Source organism: Saccoglossus kowalevskii, chromosome 8 (genome assembly GCF_978046115.1).
Source record: "Saccoglossus kowalevskii chromosome 8, keSacKowa6.1, whole genome shotgun sequence".
NCBI classification, from domain to species: domain Eukaryota; kingdom Metazoa; phylum Hemichordata; class Enteropneusta; family Harrimaniidae; genus Saccoglossus; species Saccoglossus kowalevskii.
The window spans coordinates 9,807,571-9,826,955 of record NC_140648.1 but is presented as its reverse complement, the minus strand read 5'-3'; the positions used below and the strand labels follow the sequence as shown (position 1 = coordinate 9,826,955).

General features: G+C 32.3%; 1 protein-coding gene, 1 long non-coding RNA gene and 1 other non-coding gene across 3 annotated transcripts; all 3 read right to left on the bottom strand.

Moving 5' to 3' along the window:
• Window positions 1-427: 427 nt before the first annotated feature.
• On the bottom strand, window positions 428-12,516 carry LOC102801694 (sodium-independent sulfate anion transporter-like). Its single transcript, XM_078006622.2, has 14 exons — window positions 12,286-12,516; window positions 11,404-11,620; window positions 10,973-11,141; window positions 10,411-10,465; window positions 9,695-9,779; window positions 8,863-9,152; window positions 8,662-8,734; window positions 8,067-8,117; window positions 7,174-7,234; window positions 5,350-5,546; window positions 4,693-4,823; window positions 4,412-4,579; window positions 3,186-3,339; window positions 428-2,201 (listed from the first exon to the last, which is right to left on the bottom strand). Exons 1-14 carry the CDS (start codon window positions 12,514-12,516, stop codon window positions 2,104-2,106), a joined length of 1,980 nt encoding a protein of 659 aa, XP_077862748.2. The 3' UTR covers window positions 428-2,103.
• An 859-nt stretch (window positions 12,517-13,375) lies between these two features.
• Window positions 13,376-14,680, bottom strand: LOC144344816 (uncharacterized). The gene is made up of 2 exons (XR_013419269.2): window positions 14,568-14,680; window positions 13,376-13,498 (listed from the first exon to the last, which is right to left on the bottom strand). It is a non-coding gene; the product is annotated as an uncharacterized LOC144344816 (long non-coding RNA).
• Window positions 14,681-16,632: 1,952 nt separating this feature from the next.
• Window positions 16,633-16,704, bottom strand: TRNAW-CCA (transfer RNA tryptophan (anticodon CCA)). The gene has a single exon. It is a non-coding gene; the product is annotated as a tRNA-Trp (tRNA).
• Window positions 16,705-19,385: the final 2,681 nt, after the last annotated feature.

Genomic DNA, 19,385 nt, shown 5'->3' with positions numbered 1-19,385 from the left:
AAAAGAAGTTTAGAATAACGTGACAGTGGTGTCATAAGGATACAAGATCATCAAAGTATCTATTCAATGAAGTTTGTACGTTGCAAGTTAAGTTGGATACAAAGATTTATATTTTTATTTCTACAACTTAAAAAACTACAAGTCATTATTATTATTAGGAAAAATAAATTATTACATTCTATTGATTCAGATTTATAGAAGTATGGCACTTACTGGTGTTTTGATTCATAATTGCATACAATATTAAACCCTGAGAAGCTTTCCCGAAAACATCGTTTTAGGACGCTTGTATTCAATTGTTTTGGCAAAATCGTCAGTTAATCAAAAGAAGACCCAATATTCCAATTAGGCCCATCTAAAACGTAAACTTATATGTAATATAGTTATATAAATCCTTCAAGGATGGTACATTCAATATTATCAAAGATTTATAAGATAAAGTTATGCAACTTTGATATCAAAGATCACAGTGATATTTATTTATTCAATTCACAGTTCAACAGGCAAACCCATTAACAGAACTGGAAAAAATAAACAAAACATAAAGAATACAAATACAAATACAAATACAAATACAAATACAAATACAAATACAAATACAAATACAAATACAAATACAAATACAATACAAATACAAGAATAAGAAGATATACATCAAAATGACAAAGTAACAAAATAAAATAATTATACAGTACTGATTTAAAACTATACAAAAATGAAAAAATATCAATATTACATTTAAATGAAAAGCCATTAAATAATGTCATACACCTTAAAAGTGACGAATGCTTCGTGAAGTTGACTGCTCCACAGTCAGGCTTAAAAAATGGTTTGCGTCTCAAACAAGTATTTGGAACATAAAAATAAATATTGGCAAGAATATCAGGGCTGTCATAAGAAGAATCAACAATTGTGTATAAAAAGAGAAGATCAAGAATAGTTCTCCTGTTAAATAAAAGAGGAATGTTAAAAATTTGCAATAAATAGGATAACATGAAATACTACAATGCAACAGTCTACAAACTTATTAGGATCAGTTTGCAAAATGTGACTGTCTGTTGGAGATGTAATAGACCTATAAAGCTTGGTATCATCAGCGTAAAGACTAAGATTGGCAGAGATATCAAGGTGAGTGATGTCATTAATATACATAACAAATAAGGCCAGACTTTTTTTATTCCTTGTTTCTCGAGTTTTTATGAGGCAAATTTGTTGATGAGGGCGAAAATATAATAAAATTATTTTTTTTTCCATTAGAATTGTGTGATTCTCAAAGAATTGTAAGTATAAATAATCATTGATCCGAGAGAAACCATTTAGACACGTAACCACCCATAACTACTTTCTGCTGCCATGACTTAGATAGAATGATAACCAATGAAATGTAAACTACCACAAATACCAAGTTTAAAGACCTTGTGGAGTAGCAGTGGATGGCACACAGTGTCGAAAGCCTTACTGGAATCAGTATATATGGAATCGACCTGTTGCTTTTTGTTAATAATAGCAGATAAAAGTCAGTGTATTCCATCAGATTAGTGGAGGTTGATCTGTTTTTAATAAAACCATGTCGATTGACAGTAATATTGGGGCTAATATGATTATACAAATGAGGAAAAAGCGGTAACAAAGAAATTGAACGACAGTTAACAACATATGTGACGACGTTCTCACAATCTTGTGCAAGATCCTTGAGCACATCACTCATTGCAGTTTGGAAATGTTCAATTGCATTTACAACAATGAACAAGATTACACCAAAAACTAAAACGCACATAATATATTTGCAAAAAACAGCCTGAACGAAATAAATGAACACTAACCATTTCTGCAAATGTACTTTTGTTTTGTGATCATTTCGTAGTTCCCACATATCACACCACCATCATCTTAAAAATCCTTGATTTTGTATATGATAATTAAACCAACTGTATCAGTGCGATCACTTGACAATATATTACTGGATATATATGTAGCATACATATACTTTTAAATATTCCCAATTCACAAACTGTGAAATCATGGAGACTACAACACTTGACTACAATTCTACATGACACGATTCCATGACAGTTCACGCATTATTTACTGTTCCATTACACTTCATTTTACATTATCATTATCTTCTTCTTGGTTTGTCTCCTCTATATGTTTGGAATTTCCTATTGAAAACGGCACATGTGTAGCATCGGGCAAGTTTTCTGTATATTACAAAAAACCTAATTTGTCATCAACTGCATAAACAATTTTAACAAATAATATATAATAGTAAAACAGCTTATTGATATGAAAATGACACTATCGTGTTATTACAGATTTGGTTAATATACTGTGAGTAAAATATGTGATTTTTGGATGTAATTTTCTGGCAATATAACTTTATACACTGAAATAAGTTACACACAAACATGCACACATTTGTGTTGCACTTCATAGCTGATGAGATTAACTATGATGAACTTTTAACATATTTGTTTTAAAAATAGAGAGTTATCACAAAATCAACTAATGGAATTGAGGTCCTATCATGGCAAATGCGATTTATTAATATCCGAGGGCATAATACGCGATTTGTCTATGAAACAAATTATTATACACACGCTTATATTAATAATTAATGAAATATATTAATTAGTACATGTAACATATAGCAGCCGAAAATGCAAATGAAAAACATTTTACAGACTTGTGTCTGTATGATTGTTTGCATTCAGTGAAATGATTTCATTTCTGTACATGTAAATAATAGAAAGTGTTTAAATGACGTAAATATTATGCACATTTTCCAAATATTATTACATCCATAAAACATTCAGATACTTTTTCAAAGGTTTTTATAAATAGATAAATTCTATCGTTTTCATCGCCTAATCTATAATAAGATTTATGCGCTACAGAAATTGTCGAAATTGCTTTTGGCTCGCAGTAACTACAATAGATATCACTAGATGAAAAGCCACAGAAATGTTTTAACCCAGTGACCAATCCTTGTGACTTTCTCGGCAATAACAATTACACAAAAGCTTTTAAGGCAGGTATCAGTGATGAACAAGAAAGTTAGTCCTTGCCAATTTATCAAACATTTGTTAATGTTAATTTAGCATTTTAAAATGCTTAATGTAAAATAACAAATGCTGTCCAAATTTAGTCCTTAATTTCTTTAATTTATGCATGTAATTTCCTACCTTTCAGATATTGTACAGCTTCCTTCTCAGTGTCATAATGTTCAAAATCTGTGATATTTTCCCTGTGTAAAATTGATAGCAGTTCAGGTTTTAGGCCAGCTAATGCCAACTTAACCTCGTGTTGTGAGAATTCTACAAATAATTCTTTTATTGCCTGCAAAACAATAATATATCTGAGTAATAACAATGACGTGCATTACAATATTGCAACACTAGTCTTGTTGATATGTTGATAAGCAAGTACATAGTTTACTAGTGAACAGTTAAATTAGTGGTCCATCTGGCTGCAGTTTTCCTGTTCACTTTGTAAACTACATACCATTACATCAAATAAATGAAATAAATTGTATGAACAAACGATTTATTATCTTAATGGGTCACAATTAATCTGTACCACAAACAATTGGATACCAAGATGATAATTCAAATTTAGTAATGCCTGGCAATGCTATAATATGAAATGAGAAACCTGCTAAACGGATTTCGATTATAAACAAACAATAAATAGCAAGTATAACTTATACAATAAGTAACACAATAACAACACAAGGCAATAGAGAAACAGAATTATGAATAGGTATATAGTTAGTGATGGTTTCATTACATCCAAAGGATGCTTGCATCAAGATGGTTAACATTTGTTTTTTTTAAAACTGCTTCTGTTGGCGCTTTTATCTAACTATGTGACTGTTTTTTTTCAGTCGGTGAATCATACAAGAAGTTCTTCCAACATGTTTTGATGTTTTCTTTGTACATTGATTAAATAACAATGCCACGTCTGGATATCAATAACTACTATATCTAACTATAACTATATTACCGGTATATAATAATTATATCTACTATGGTTATTTGATCATACCCTTTCAACCCATGCTGATTCAATGACCAACAAAAAAATACTCACATGTGTGCACTACAGCTGTTATTATAAATTCATGCAATCATCTTGTTGGAGTGATGCCTTTTTAACTTTTACCTGATTAAGAACCTAGTCTACAAGTGACCTATTACGTTGTATTAAACTAAATGTCAACCCATAATTACCACGGCAAACATAAATTTACATTTAAAACTGTGTACGTTAACAATGCACATTCACTGTTAGAAATTATGTGGATGTGGATCAAGCTAGATGCAATAATTGATAAAAATGGAAAAATGGTCACTTTTTGCAGGTTACATAGAAGCTTCAATTTCAGGTGTTACCATGGTAATATACTTACAAGAATAGATGTATAATCAATATGAGCGACTCGTGAGGCATCAACAACAGCTGATTTGGCATGCTCTCCTTCAATACATTCACCTTTAACAGTATCTGTGACATGTTCAACGGCGGGAAAATATACACCAGCTTCAATCTCGATTACAGTCACTTCTTTTTCTTTCACCTGCAATTATGTATCTTACATATAAAATATGTTTACCTCTTAATAATTGCACAATGTACTATTAAAAGTGTTTTAATTAATTTGATCATCTAAAATATAATAAATGATCTCACCTTCATATCAGGTTTAGCCTGTTTATACAATAGCATACATATATCTACACCAATACCAATTATAATACCAATCTCAACACCTTGCACCAAAGAACCGATAAAAGTCCCAAGCCAAGGCAATAAATCTATCTCTTTAAGACAAAAAATGAAAATTAATTAAATTTTAGTTATATATATATATATATATATATATATATATATATATATACAAGATGTAAATTTTGTAAATAACTTTGAGTATTTTTTCAAGTACAAGTGCTGACAATACATTTAGTGCATTCCATATAGTTTCGAGACTAAAAATGACAGGCTCTTAGCATCATTTTTCGCAAGAAAGAAAACGTGATTTCTCGCGAACGCCGTGATTGTTTTAATTGGTTGGTGTAGCAAATTGACACATTTTCAAAGGCCTTCAAATTAAAATAAGAAACAACTTTAATGGAAACACTATGATATGATTTTTCATAGAACAAGTCTACTGTTTTCAATGATCAACCATACCCTGATGTTTTTTTAATATGCAATATCAAACAATTATTTAAACTCAGTTATCTACATTGCCATACCACATAACAGTGTGCTAGAAAATATCGCATAAACGTGATACAAAACACAATTCATAATAATTTCATAATAATTAATAATTTCATCACTTACTGTTTATCTTCCATATTTTTCTAACTGTTGCATAGTCAAACATTTGAGAAATAGCATAAATAATAACAGCAGCTAAAGCCGACTTTGGAATGAAATAAAATAGAGGAGTAAACACAGCCAATGACAGTAATGCCAAACATCCAGTAAATATACCCCCTAATTGTGTCTTTACACCACTCTGACTATTTACAGCTGACCTGGAATTAAACGACGGACATTTTACTCACTTTGGAGTTCTACTCACAATTTATGGAAAAATTGTAGTTAATTTGAGAGATAGATCAAAGTATGTTTTTAATATAACCAAGAGCAATAGGATTATACAGTCAGGTTTCAGTTTTGATTATATTTATCCATGTTTGGGCTAATTACTCCCATACTGAAAGTCACCTACAATACACCTCACTTTTATATTGCATCTACAATCGAAGGTAATAAGTATTGTATATCACCTTCACACTGAGCATTGTATTATATGGATATATATATATATACTGATATAGCCAATAAAACATTGTTACTAGATTGGCTACAATACTAAATACATGTCAAACTGTCTCATTGTATTTATCACATTTGTTGTGTTAAAGATAAAATAAAGATGAAAACATGTCATTTTTTATACTGCTGTTTGACTGTGCATAACTGATAACTTGATTCTGAACTAAACGTTTCCACGGTACACATACATATTATATGTGCTGATTGGGTTGGTGTGTACAATAAAACATATGTGTATTAGTGTAATTTAGTTACATCAAGGAATAAATACTATTTTGAGAAAACAGTGAATTTGTTCAACAGCATGCATTAATACCACTATTAAAAATTAAATATTTATATCACAATTATAAGAACAGAAGAAATACAATACAGAAGAAAATCATGGTATCAATATACTGTAGAATACTTTTTGCTTGGAATTAGTTTTCGCTATTTTTGCTGAAGGAATGATTCAGTGAAAATAAATTCCATACAAAACACCCAAAAAGTCTTTTCTGTGAAAATCAATTCCAGCTAAAATTAAGTATTTTACAGTAACTGTAAACCATAATACACCTAGTGCTAGATTAATTCACTGCATATATATTTATATATCAATCGAAATATGAATGGAGTCAGTATTCACATCTGCTACATTGGGCCATTCCAGTTTATATCTGCACCCCCCCCCCCCCCCCGTTGATGAGCGTGTGTGTTTACTTCATACAGGATATAATTTCCATGGGTGTCATACAAAGTTTTATTTCCAAATCACCATTCACCATACAGTGATGGAGATCCAAAACTATAGTTCCTACTTATGGTGTTGGTGAGTTCCTTTGTGCCACCATACAGAGTAGGATTTCCAAATATAACTCTCATATGCTAATTTACTAAGTTCACAATTTTATATTTGATAATGGAAATCCAAACTAGTCCTGATTCACGGTATTGATGAGCTCATTCGTGCCACCATCCTTATCTAATTTCAGTAATAACTATTTCATACTGGCCCAATTTTTTTACCATATACAGTCATTTTTTTTAGTCATACTGTTGGAAATCGAACCTCATCAACCGGTATGTGGCGAGATAAACTAGGCCACATTTTATTTAGTAGCCATAACTGCCTGGATTTCCAGGATTTTTTTTCCATACTTGTCTGAATTTCCAGATTCTGTTTCTCCATATACAGTTGGAATTCCGGGGTATTTTCCCCATCATACAGTGCTGGAAATCCGACCTCATCAACAGGGGGGTGCAGATATAAACTGGAATGGCCGATTGAGGAGCTGTCACATGTTGCATGAGAGAAATATATGTAACCAGTTATAGCCTCACCTTGTAAAACTGCCTGTAACAGGGTATGCAGACACAAAGGAACCCATAACATTGGTGGTTCCTGTAATGAGATTGTAATGACTGACATATAAGTATAAACCAATAATTTACCCTAATTGATTAGGAGAAATGATAAACAGTACATAAATAAAGAGTCACTGTACCCTTAGCAGTTGAACATATAAAATATGTTGACAGTACATTGTATAACCAGGATATTGACCATAGACACACATACCAAATACTGGTACACTGTATATCACAAAATCTTACAATCCAATGAATGTTTGGTGAAACATTGCTTGTTTATTTAATCAATTATTTTAAATGTCTGCACCTTGAGATCATTCATAAAGGTTCTTTGGGTTCTTGTGACTATGTGAAATATTTGATGGTATGAACATGCAAATATTGTAGGAATAATTGATTGGCCTAGATATACTGCTAACAGAAAAAACCCACGCAATTTTAACACTATTCAAATGATATCTAATGGAATGTGAATGCATAATTAAAATTGGAGACCAAAATGATCACCAACATTCAGACGCACTGAAAATTATTGAAAAATGTATGTTTATTGCATATTACCTGCAATTCAAACCATCAATGATTTCACATAATAAGTCACATGAGTGCAATATTTCATAGTACAAATTAAAGGTAAACAAAATAAAAAAAATGTGTATGCACTTTGGAAAATAACATAAGGCATATATTGAAAAATATTTCAATTATTTTTAAGTCGCTGAATTAATATACAATTGAGAATTCAAATTGACATCAACTTTCAAGATATTACTGTATTAATATGCAATACAAATATGCAACAAATTTATTCTGAAATGTTCTTGAGATACACACAGACTGGTAGATAAATTTTGCTTACATACCTAATGCTAACAATTCTTGGTTCGGATATACTCGATAATTGTTTTTTCGTGCTGAAATTTAAAATAGATTTGTAATGACATAGTCCCAGTAAGTGTTCATTATAATATCATATTTGGAATGCAAGATTTTTGCAGTGTTTTCCATTATACAAATCATTTCAGTTAATAAGGTTCTCGATCTTGAAAATTGTTGTTCCAATGTTCAATATAAACAACATCTATCTATTAAAGGCAGAGGTACATGTATGATCGATTTAGATTTTTTGCACAAAAAATGGATGCCAGTTAGCCATCTTGAATTGGATCATAAAAGGAATGTAAATATATGTGTCATAACCACTGGTACATTGATCCTCAAAGTCTATATAGATCAATGTCACATCTTGTAACTCTAACTCCCATAACCACTATACATGTACATGTACATGTATATCATAATAATATGGTCAAATCTTAGCCTTAGCAACAACCACTGTAACCATGGACCTCTGTTACTGCACTTATTCTGTATATCTACAGTAATGTTTTATTCTATGAATGAAGATCAAATGTAATCAAATTTGACTCAACATATTATATCATCACGTTTACCTACCAAATGCTTTGGCACAAGCAATGCTCTCCAGAAAGCTGATTATTGGAATGATGATCAATCCCAAACCAATTTCCTGTCACAGAAATGAACAAACTAACAAATGAATAAATAATTAAAAGATGAATTAATTATTAATACTAAGTAATGCTTGGGTGCATGAGATGAGTGAACAAGTAAACCAAAATTTAAATGATAACTAACCGTCATGATTTCTGCAAGGGGTACATATTCTCTGCTACTGTCAGCCAAAGTTGCTTGTGAATATCCAACAGTATCATTTTGAACTACCACTGTTTCATTTATCACTATGCTCATATTTAAGTTGACATGTTCCATTAGAGGCATGTGTCGTAAATATGGAGGTATAGGTGGTTGGAATGGAGGCAGACCAGCAGGCACATGCCCAACAAGAACAAAAACTGTGGTATTCCCATTAATATGAAATCCATAAGCCACACTTGCTGCCAAAATTACCATAATTGCGTTTCTTGCTGTGAATTCAAATGTAAGTACAGGCTTATGCTGCAGATTGCAGATATCGAATAAAATTATTGCAAAAATATTGAAGCATGAGATGATCATGCATCACAAGACAAATGTACATTCTTAAAAAATTTTAAATATGCAAATGGTGAGTCTGGGAAAAACGTTTCTCAAAGTATGTGTCACATATGTTTCACATTTTTGAATATGGTGATAATTTCACTTATTTCTCTTTATACATCTTCCCAAGCACCTAGTGTGTTCTGTGATTTGATTTGATTGATATTGAGATTATTATCTCATCTAAGTTGCATATATTGATACTGTAAAATATTTGATTTTTGCTTGTAATTAATTTTCGCTATTTTCCCTGAAGTAATGATTCAGTGAAAATAAAATTCAGCGAATATACCTTTTTTCCTATATTATACATTTAACTCACCAAAAATCAGTGAAAATCAGTGAAAATAAATTCCATACAAACACCCAAAAAGTCTTTTCAGTGAAAATTAATTCCAGTTAAAATGAAGTATTTCACAGTATAACTTACCAGTTCCTATCAGCCACACTGCTTTATATAAAACTGTTTGTGCAGCATTTTGTGGTTTTTTGACTGAAAATTTATCTTTTACATTCTGAAGGATGAATAAATAAATTATTTACAAGTTATTGTATTTTCATCTGAGCTAGAATCATAAACAAGACAAAGATACAACTCGAACACAACAACATTCCTAGCAATGATAAAACAATTCTTGAATTCATTCTCAGCTGACAACACATAGAAAGAGCAAACACATGATTCATGGCAGCAGAAGTCTACTCATGGATATTTGCAGCCAGATTTTATCTACACTGCAATAAATTGTTCGTTCAGTCAATATAAGGATGTTGACTTAATAAAATGTCACCAAACCTTTTGAAAAAAATGAAGGTTGTATTATATTTGACATTTTGTCAGTTTTAGAACATTTTACCATTAGTGGATAGGGAAATATGATGCAGTAAAAAAAATAATAAAAAAAAAAATGATGCAGTATCTAAAATTATAGGCTGGTGACATAAGGTCAAAAAATATTTTAATAACATCACGACTGAGGGTCACTTGTTTCCACTTGTTGTCCTGAGTAAATCTATTGCAGTGTCGTAGTTGCTATATAAAGTTCTCTTTAATTATGAATACAGACAAACCTAATAATCACTGCATAGTTACTGAAGACAAAGCAGATACCCTCCCCCCCATATATAAAACTAATTTTACTTTACCTTTATAATTACAAGTAAAACAAAACAAGTAAATCCCATGAGTACATCTTGCCACCTGAAAAATTAACATATAGATATAATGTCATAATATAATTAACATTTCATGATAAGTTGTTAATTTTGGCATATTCTTATATAACTTTTATAACTGTATAATGCTACATGACTACCGGTATAGATTGATAAAAAACAAAAGACTACATTCTGAATAAACTCAACTCTGAGGGTGCTGTAATAACTACCAGTAATGCATACCGGTAGAAGCGAAAAAATTCATGTTTCTGATCATTGTACACGCCAGTATGACACAAGTTATTTTTGAATTAAAACCTTGTTGAAAAAATCAAATAAAAGCATGATCAAACACAAATTAACAAGCAATTTTTGAAGCGCCAAAAGCATACTGAGTAAACCAAATCATGAGGATGCTATAACAGTAATATTATTTTTGGCTCATCTCTATCGTTCTAACCCGTGCTGCAGACAAACCACCTCCAAATTTTCAGTATTAAAGTTAAAGTATGAAAACCAAGACACTATGGTGACAGAATGGTGTACATACCTTGAATGGGGAAGCCTATATGCTGTTTTATAAAGAGTCTCTATAACATTAGTTGTTTGAAATTTAGGAATGCCAAATATATGACGTAACTGACCAACACCAATAATAACAGCAGCAGCTGAGGTGAAAGCTGTGATGACTGGATGTGATATAAAATTCACCAAAAATCCTTTAAGAAATAGAATGCAAGGGTATGAAAATAAGCAAGAAATTTTGTATTGCATGATTGATAACTATGAGAATGAAGACTATTTTGATTGAAATGAAACTGATGTTCATATTTTATTTCCATAATATTTTGTTATTGCATGAAAACACAAAATCCAGCCCATAAAAAAACAGCTGTGAAATGAAAAAAAAAACACCCCCCCCCTCCCTCTGCTGACACACACACACACACTGATACAAAAACTCCTACAGACAAAACTAACCTAGGTGAAAGATTCCCATCGCTATCTGGACAAGTCCACAGAAAAATGTTATGACTATAGCATACACCGGATTATGTAAGCCATCTTGTCTGTCAGTTTCACCACTAAAGGTTGCCACAAGTAAGCCCATGACAACTGTAGGACCTAACGTAACATCTTTGGCTGTACCCATGAAACAATACACAAAGGAACCCATGAAGGCAGTATACAGACCATACTGTGTGTAAAATAAAGAACAACAATTACTAGTAAGCATAGAGTGAAACACAACAAGTGCATATGGCATATTTTCCCTGGTAGAAGCATATATGAGGTAGAGGTGCATGCAAGCATATATTGCACTTCTACCCACAATTCAGCACATTTCATTATCTGCCATATTTAATTTCTGTTATATAACAACATACAAAGATCACTGGATATATTTTGTGATAAACCAAAGTAATAACCATGCAGATGGAGCAGAATAATGTGAATGAAAGTGATACTCATTGTACATGTATTAATGAATCAGGTGATATGTTACAAGGCATATTACATCCAAATGTTGAAAATGAAATAACAGAACATCAGAATCTGTTGCCCAATTCAAGCCAAGATGGTCATAATGTGCCAATCAAGATAGAAAAGAGAAAAATTAAAAGTGCTTTGGTCCTAGACATTTTGATGGGTACCGGTAATACATGTACAACAAGAATGAAAACTGTAAAATACTTTATTTTATCTGGAATTAATTTTTGCTGAAAAGACTTTTTTTGTTGTTTTGTATGGAACTTATTTTCACTGATTTTTGATGAGTTGAATGTAAAATATACGAAACAACTTGTATTTCACCGGAAATTATAGAGAGGTCCAACTAATAGAACGGTTATGGTAACTTACTTCCAGTGGAAGTTTAGCGACCGTTGCATACGCCAATCCTTGCGGTAATACTGTCAATCCAACTGTGATTCCAGCAATAAAATCTGATATAAGCCATTTTGGTTTATATTTGGGTAGCCATTGTGTGATGGGAAATTTGGATTTGACATTGTCAACTGTACAGCTCTCTTTGGCAAAGTCTCCACATTTCTTTCCTACAAATCTAGCATTGGTTCTTAACCGAGTCGCCATTGTGCAGTTCAGTTGTAGAATACAAAGACAAGGAAAAATCACCAAATCTGTTACATGTACCTACAAATAAACATAAATTTGTGTTTAGGCAATGAGAAAAACATTTTGTGGTTCCAAAAACCCAACCTACACTATTTTTACTGCCCAACTTTTTTGGGTGTTATATTTGAGAAAATTGTGCCACATTTTGAGATTTTACAGAAATTCAAAACTTTGCAAAACTAAGAAATCTAAACTTTGATGATTTATGACACTCATATCTGCACAACTCAAATTAACTCAGTTTACATGATTATAACCAAGAAAAAATATATAGAAAAAAAATCCTACCTACCTACCATTTTGAAAAGCATGTTATTTAATGTTTTATTTGGCCTTATTTGTTGAGAAGGGAGGAGAGTCCTTTCAAAACACATATCCCATGCCCTACACATTTCTGATGAACACCCACTAACACTCTCAACCACTACCCATCTCCTATCACCTTGTTATCTTGAATATACTACCCATCTCCTATCACCTTGTTACCTTGAATATATTATCTCCACAGTGAAAACTGTCTTCATTAACTGAGTTTAAACCATCAGTGCTGACTATAGCTGATAAAATTGTTCATAAAATCATATCTATATCTTTGCACAAAATTATGATACAATCATAATTCTAAATAACCTAATCATGTCACATATTTAAAGTAACCCGAATGGTTAGTATAATTGTGCAGTAATCCCACCTTTTATGAATATTACAATTAATACAATACTCACCAAAATAAATAACAGGATTATAACTATTTGTGACTGTGATATGCCTCAGTATCTTTTATAACCACAATATATTTATTTTGTTTTCTTTCGTCTTCCCAATTCTCTTCTGGACATTCAACCTTTCAGTTAATCTACCCTCTGCTTGTGAAAAGAGTTCCTCGCCAAGAACATGTCATACCACACACTCGACCCAATGTTTAAAAATACTGTGTGACCTTAAAAATAGAAATATACATCATGTGTTTTAAACCAACATAGATTAGAAACAGTGACTTAATGAAACAAAAACTGGGAAAAATATAACAATGGAAATAATATCTGACTTTGGTCAAAATAATTCATCTGTGAATATCTTGTATAATAATCTCTCAGCATAGAAAGTGATTGTGTGCCCCAGGCAAGTACTAGTATCTAAAATTCCCTTTGTTTCAATACACATTGTGTTAGCTTTAGTGTCTCTATGGGCTGATTCAGTGATGCAAAGACATCCAAATAATAGGTGTTGAACCATATAAATTGTATATATAATATATAGACTATATAATTTGGTTTAACCAAACTTATGTAGTCATAACCAAATTGTGCAAAACAGGGCATAAACTTCATGCAGACATTTTAATGGAATCACCTCTCCAACAACACAGATGTCCCACTAAACTGAATATATCAAATTTGGTCTCAAGTGAATCAACCATATGATACTGGGACTGGTACATGCATGATTCAAGCAGTTATTTGACCATTTCCAAATCATGCTATTTCAAGATTTGCTTTTTCGATTATTTATTAATTGATGATGAATTCTCAACTTTAAAAATATGCTGTTGAATGTAAAATATCATGATCAAGTCAAACCATGCTCATACCATCCATTTCTAGCTCCATGCTTATACCATGGAACTATAAACACGTGGTTTATAGTTCCATGCTTATACATAGATACACGTCGTTGTGATTATACCAGGTGCGGTTCTCATTTACTGTAAAATACTGTATTTTAATTTTCGCTGAAAAGACATTTTTTGGTGTTTTGTATTTTATTTTCACCGATTTTTTGTGACTTGAATGTAAAATATAAGAAAATCACCCCTACAGCGAAAATAGTGTAAACAAATTCCAAGCAAAAAATAAGTATTTTTCAGTAATTTGACTATAAAACCGAACGCCGGCGTTGGAAGGGGTCACACATATGCCAAGCCGGACACACGCCGTGAAATCGTTACACACAGTGATTGTCCTCGTTTATGTCGTCTTCCAGCTCAAACACACGGTAGGTAAGCATACCAGTTCATATCTGTTCACGATCCCCCTATATTTGCATAGAAAACGCAGGCTCACTCAATCCTGGAAAAGGTTTAGCCTGGAACAACCACGATTCGGCTCAGTGATGGAGGTAATCAGGTGACCGAAAATGACCTTTGACCTCGGTCGTCTGCTTCAGGTGAAAGGTATCATGATCGATTCATATGATTTATGTGTTTTTAAGCTAAATTTAGGAATTAAAATTAGAAATTGAGAATTAAGTTTTAATAATAATAATAATACCCAATAACTTGACTTATTTGGCTAAATATTGGTTTGGGGTGCTTATTTGTTCACAGTAATACTTAGACTTGTGTCTCGAGCTTGGTAAACTCGGGTGATGTAGAACTTGGCAAGTCGGGGACCTTATCATCATTTGTGGCAAGTATGGCGAATAAGTTCAGTACTAAATAACGTTTTCTGCTTTTTAAAATAAATTTGTGCATTAACTTTTTTTCATACTCCTCAGGCTAGTAGTCAATTATCGACGGGGGTTCTCGCACGTGAAGAGATAGAACGAAAAAAGTTATTAATAATAAATAGAGTCTCGCAAAAATAAGTAAATGCCAACAATATCTGTTCATAATATAAAGTTAAACAACTTCCTGTTAAAATGTGAATGTAATAGTCATAAATTAGTGAGTAATTAAGATATAAAATATATACTGGGGAGACTTATGAGCGTAAGGGACCCTAACAGACATATCTGTTTGCTTGTCACTTTACATCGATGTAACAGGAAACAATGGAATACAAAACGAGTGCGAACACGCCACTCCGACAAACACAAACTTGTTATTATTTATTTTTAGATCAACCTCTTTCTATATCTATAACAGAAATTATCCCGGTTCGACAGATTTTCATTCATTTTTGCCGGTATTGAATTAGCCGCACTGATCGATCGTATTCTGATATGATATTAATATTACTGATACAGTCAGGACTAACCACCAATCAGGATAAATATGATCCCGATTGGGATACAAGTTTATCTCGATCGGGATGAATATCTAAATTATGATAATAAAATTCGATCAGGATTCTTTATTATTGACAACGTACACTGTACATTGTACACAGGTGTACATTATTTACCAAGTTATTCTTCGAGTAACCGTGTGTTTTCTGGGTAAACGTAATGAAGGTTATTGGTAATCGGAGCATTCGTTTCTGTAATTAGGTAGCGAAGGTTATTGGCAAGAACTACAGTTCATACAGGAGGGGTAGATAAAAATAATTCTACTCTGTGGTTCAATGTGACGTGTGAAAAACAACATAATTGGCGGTATAGTCGAATTAAACCAAAACAAAACAGAATAGAATAGAATAGAATAGAATAGAATAGAATAGAATAGAATAGAATAGAATAGAATAGAATAGAATAGAATAGAATAGAATAGATAAGATATTAAGAATATATATTAATAACTAATGTCCGTTTATGTATTTACTCAGAGCATGAGCTCAGAGCATAGTAGTCTGACATGTAGACGTGATTGGCGCCTTCGCCGGATGAACGGCATCGGACGGAGGGCGCAACTCACGCGACCATGTCAGACTACTAGTACTCAGAGCATGGGGGTACAAATATTTCTAACTCCATGGTCAATTTCGGCGATATTTCTTCGTGACATGTAGTTCTTCTTCTATTGTTTTTACCTACGGTTTACGGGGAAGTTGCACCAGGAAACAATAATTTGGTCTTTTATTTTCACTTGTTTTTTATTTTAGCTGTAGGATGAATCAGTGAAAAGCAAAATCCAATGAAAATACCCCTTTTACTTTTAACAATTAATGAAAATAAGCTTCATAACAGTCAAACTGTTTTTTCAGCAAAGATTATTTCCAGCTAAATAAATTATAAATTCGTTTTTGTTCATAGTTCCATTGTACAATATAATATATATACAACCAAATGCATAAAAGATGTGCTGAACAGGCGCTGTTGTCTCCAAAACATAAACAATGGTTTCCCCAGCATCTACTTGAACCTTGTTGTTAAATTCCCGAGAGAAATATAATATTTAAAAAAAGATGTAACCACTGACCCCGACGTGATTCGAACACGCAGCCTTCTGATCTGGAGTCAGACGCGCTACCGTTGCGCCACGGAGTCATTGTTAATGTGTTACGTTTGGAGCTAGAGAGAACAATTATTTGTTAATATTTACTAACCGCTTTGCGGTAAGTGGCTTTCGCGTTAAGTGGGTTTCGTATTGGGTGGGTCTTGCGGGCCGGGGAATAGGGCTTTTTTGCAGTAACTGGTCCTTTCATCGTTGTTGAGAATTAAAGTTTCATGTTTCTTTAACAACTTGCGCTATTCTGGGAATACCGTCCTTAGAAGCTATTAATTTGCCTTTATGGTTTGTACAGTTGCTCTGGCAGGAGTTCCAAAATAAAACCCATGCTTACATTACATTATCATTATGATCTTATTGGTGTTGCAAAGGATAGTTGAATATTGTTTATTAAAATTAATAATCCCCATAACCGTTTTCCAATATAGATAAATTATAGTACGTAACAAATATATAACTCAGTCTCAACAATGAAATAAAGAAAAGTATATATATATTTACATTATTACTAATGCGTTGCAATACAACTAATTAAAATTGAAAGAAATTGCAATATAAAATATTCCGTCAGTAACACTTCTCAAGGGCGTATTTCACGGTCAGTGTTATTTACGAAAATATTTGTTTATAATTTTATAAATTTGCTTGGCAATTCCCACCCCAATTAGTTATAATGTATACATGTTTTAATAAATAAAATTAAAGATACACTACCTAAAATGAAATATTAATTATTTCATTACATAAGCTGCACAAAATTAATCAATATTTTTCCTTGCTAGAATGATGTGTAACCTTATATGTGAATCCTGATAAAGTTCACAGCTGGCGATTTAGCAATAGCCGTATCAGGGATAGTCAACTTCTTGTGATTTTGATTACATAACGTTTTTAGGTTCATGTGCTGCAAGTTACAGAGCACGTACCTAAGCGGCCGTTCCTCGGCAAACAATTAAGCCAAGGCAAAGCAATTCTCCGTTTTAACACAATCTGGGAAGTTCGAATTACTAAATGAAGTACAGGACGACGAAGCTGAACTATCCAAGAACCAAATCATCAAAATCTCAAAAGTGAATAGTTGACAGGTAGGTCGTACCGTTACTGATTGGAAAAAAATCCTGGCCCACCACTGCCATTGCAACAGCCAAAAACTGATTTTTGAATACTTTCGCTCCAAATTTATTACCTCCTACCTACAAAACAACATATCCAACAAAAAACTGACAGGATTTTTACAGAAGCTCAACGAGTTGGTCTAAAAGTGAATTCCCAGAAGACAAAAGTAATGAGAATTAATGCAAGAAATGTTGACAGAATTTACATCAATGGCGAAGTTGTTGAAGATGTCAACGAATTTGTGTACCTGCGTGCAACCTTAACAAAATCAAGAGGAGGAATGGGAATGGGAGTTACGCACGAAATGTGAAACTCAATGTATACCCAAGAATTAAATCACAGTCAGTCAACATGTGTATAAATATTTCAAATTTAGTCAGTATGTTCGATGTCGCATTTTTTTTTCAAATAAAGGAAGTACAAATATTGTATTTGTAAATTTATTTATTTATTCACTTAGTATATATATCAGAATGTATTAGAATTGATGTAACGAGTGGCATTTTAATTACTGATTGATTACTGACTGAAGTGATGAGTGACATATGCAGTTTTTAAAACACAGTTGATGTATGAATTCAGTATTAATTTGAATTTCAATGACAGACAGTATATGCACAATCAACACGTATGCAAATAGAATATTGTTGTAAAACACCCTTATTTTAGAGAAACATCAGGAGGATACACTGTTTTTCGGTGTGTTTAATTCAAGTGGAAATTGTTATGTATTTCGTGAAGTTAGTTTTAAAAAATTACCCTTTTTAGGTTTTCGCGATTCTGCGAAAGAAAAAGTAGTCCTTTTTCCCGCGCTATTCAGCAAGCATATGATAATTCCACTCGGATGCCATTCAATCAAGCCTATTTAAAATAATGATTTAATTAATATAGATATATCGTCTAACGAATTCCTTGAATGCGAATAGCTGTTACTTATATGTTGCTATAACCCATTATTGAACATACAAAATGTTGCCCGGGTCAGTAATAGTTTGTCTTTGCAAGCCATTGCGTGTGAAATGTGAAGTTTCGGTTCTGTTCAAAATCGTTTTCAGCTTTTCCCACTTCATGTTTTTAAACCGTTAATACACCTCGTCACTACGATGTGACATGTGACAGTATGTGTGCAAGATATTCATGTGTAATAAAAGGAAAAAGGTGAGTTTCCCAAATTTTTTATATCATTTCCCTAAATACATTTGTAATGACATAGTTTCCTTGAACAAATCGTGGAATTAAATACAGTGAATAAGCTCAAAACATCAGAATAGTAAAAATAAATGGTTTTAGATGAGTTCAATTTTTATCCCACAATCCTTTGCTAAATCCGACATAGAATTAACACATTTCTCCCCTATATACATTGTACTAGTATTAGCATACATTAAGAGTGACTCTACAAAACAGAAACTACTGACCCCGATGTGATTCGAACACGCAGACTTCTGATTTTGTACGTTAGATTTACTGTGTGCTTTTTATAAACTGTTTATGGTTTTTGATTTCACAATTAAAGAGCGGCTGCAGAACAGTGCTATATATGAAACATTTCTGAAACCAACTCAACAAAATAGAGGCGGCGGCACGAAAATTTGCATGAGGG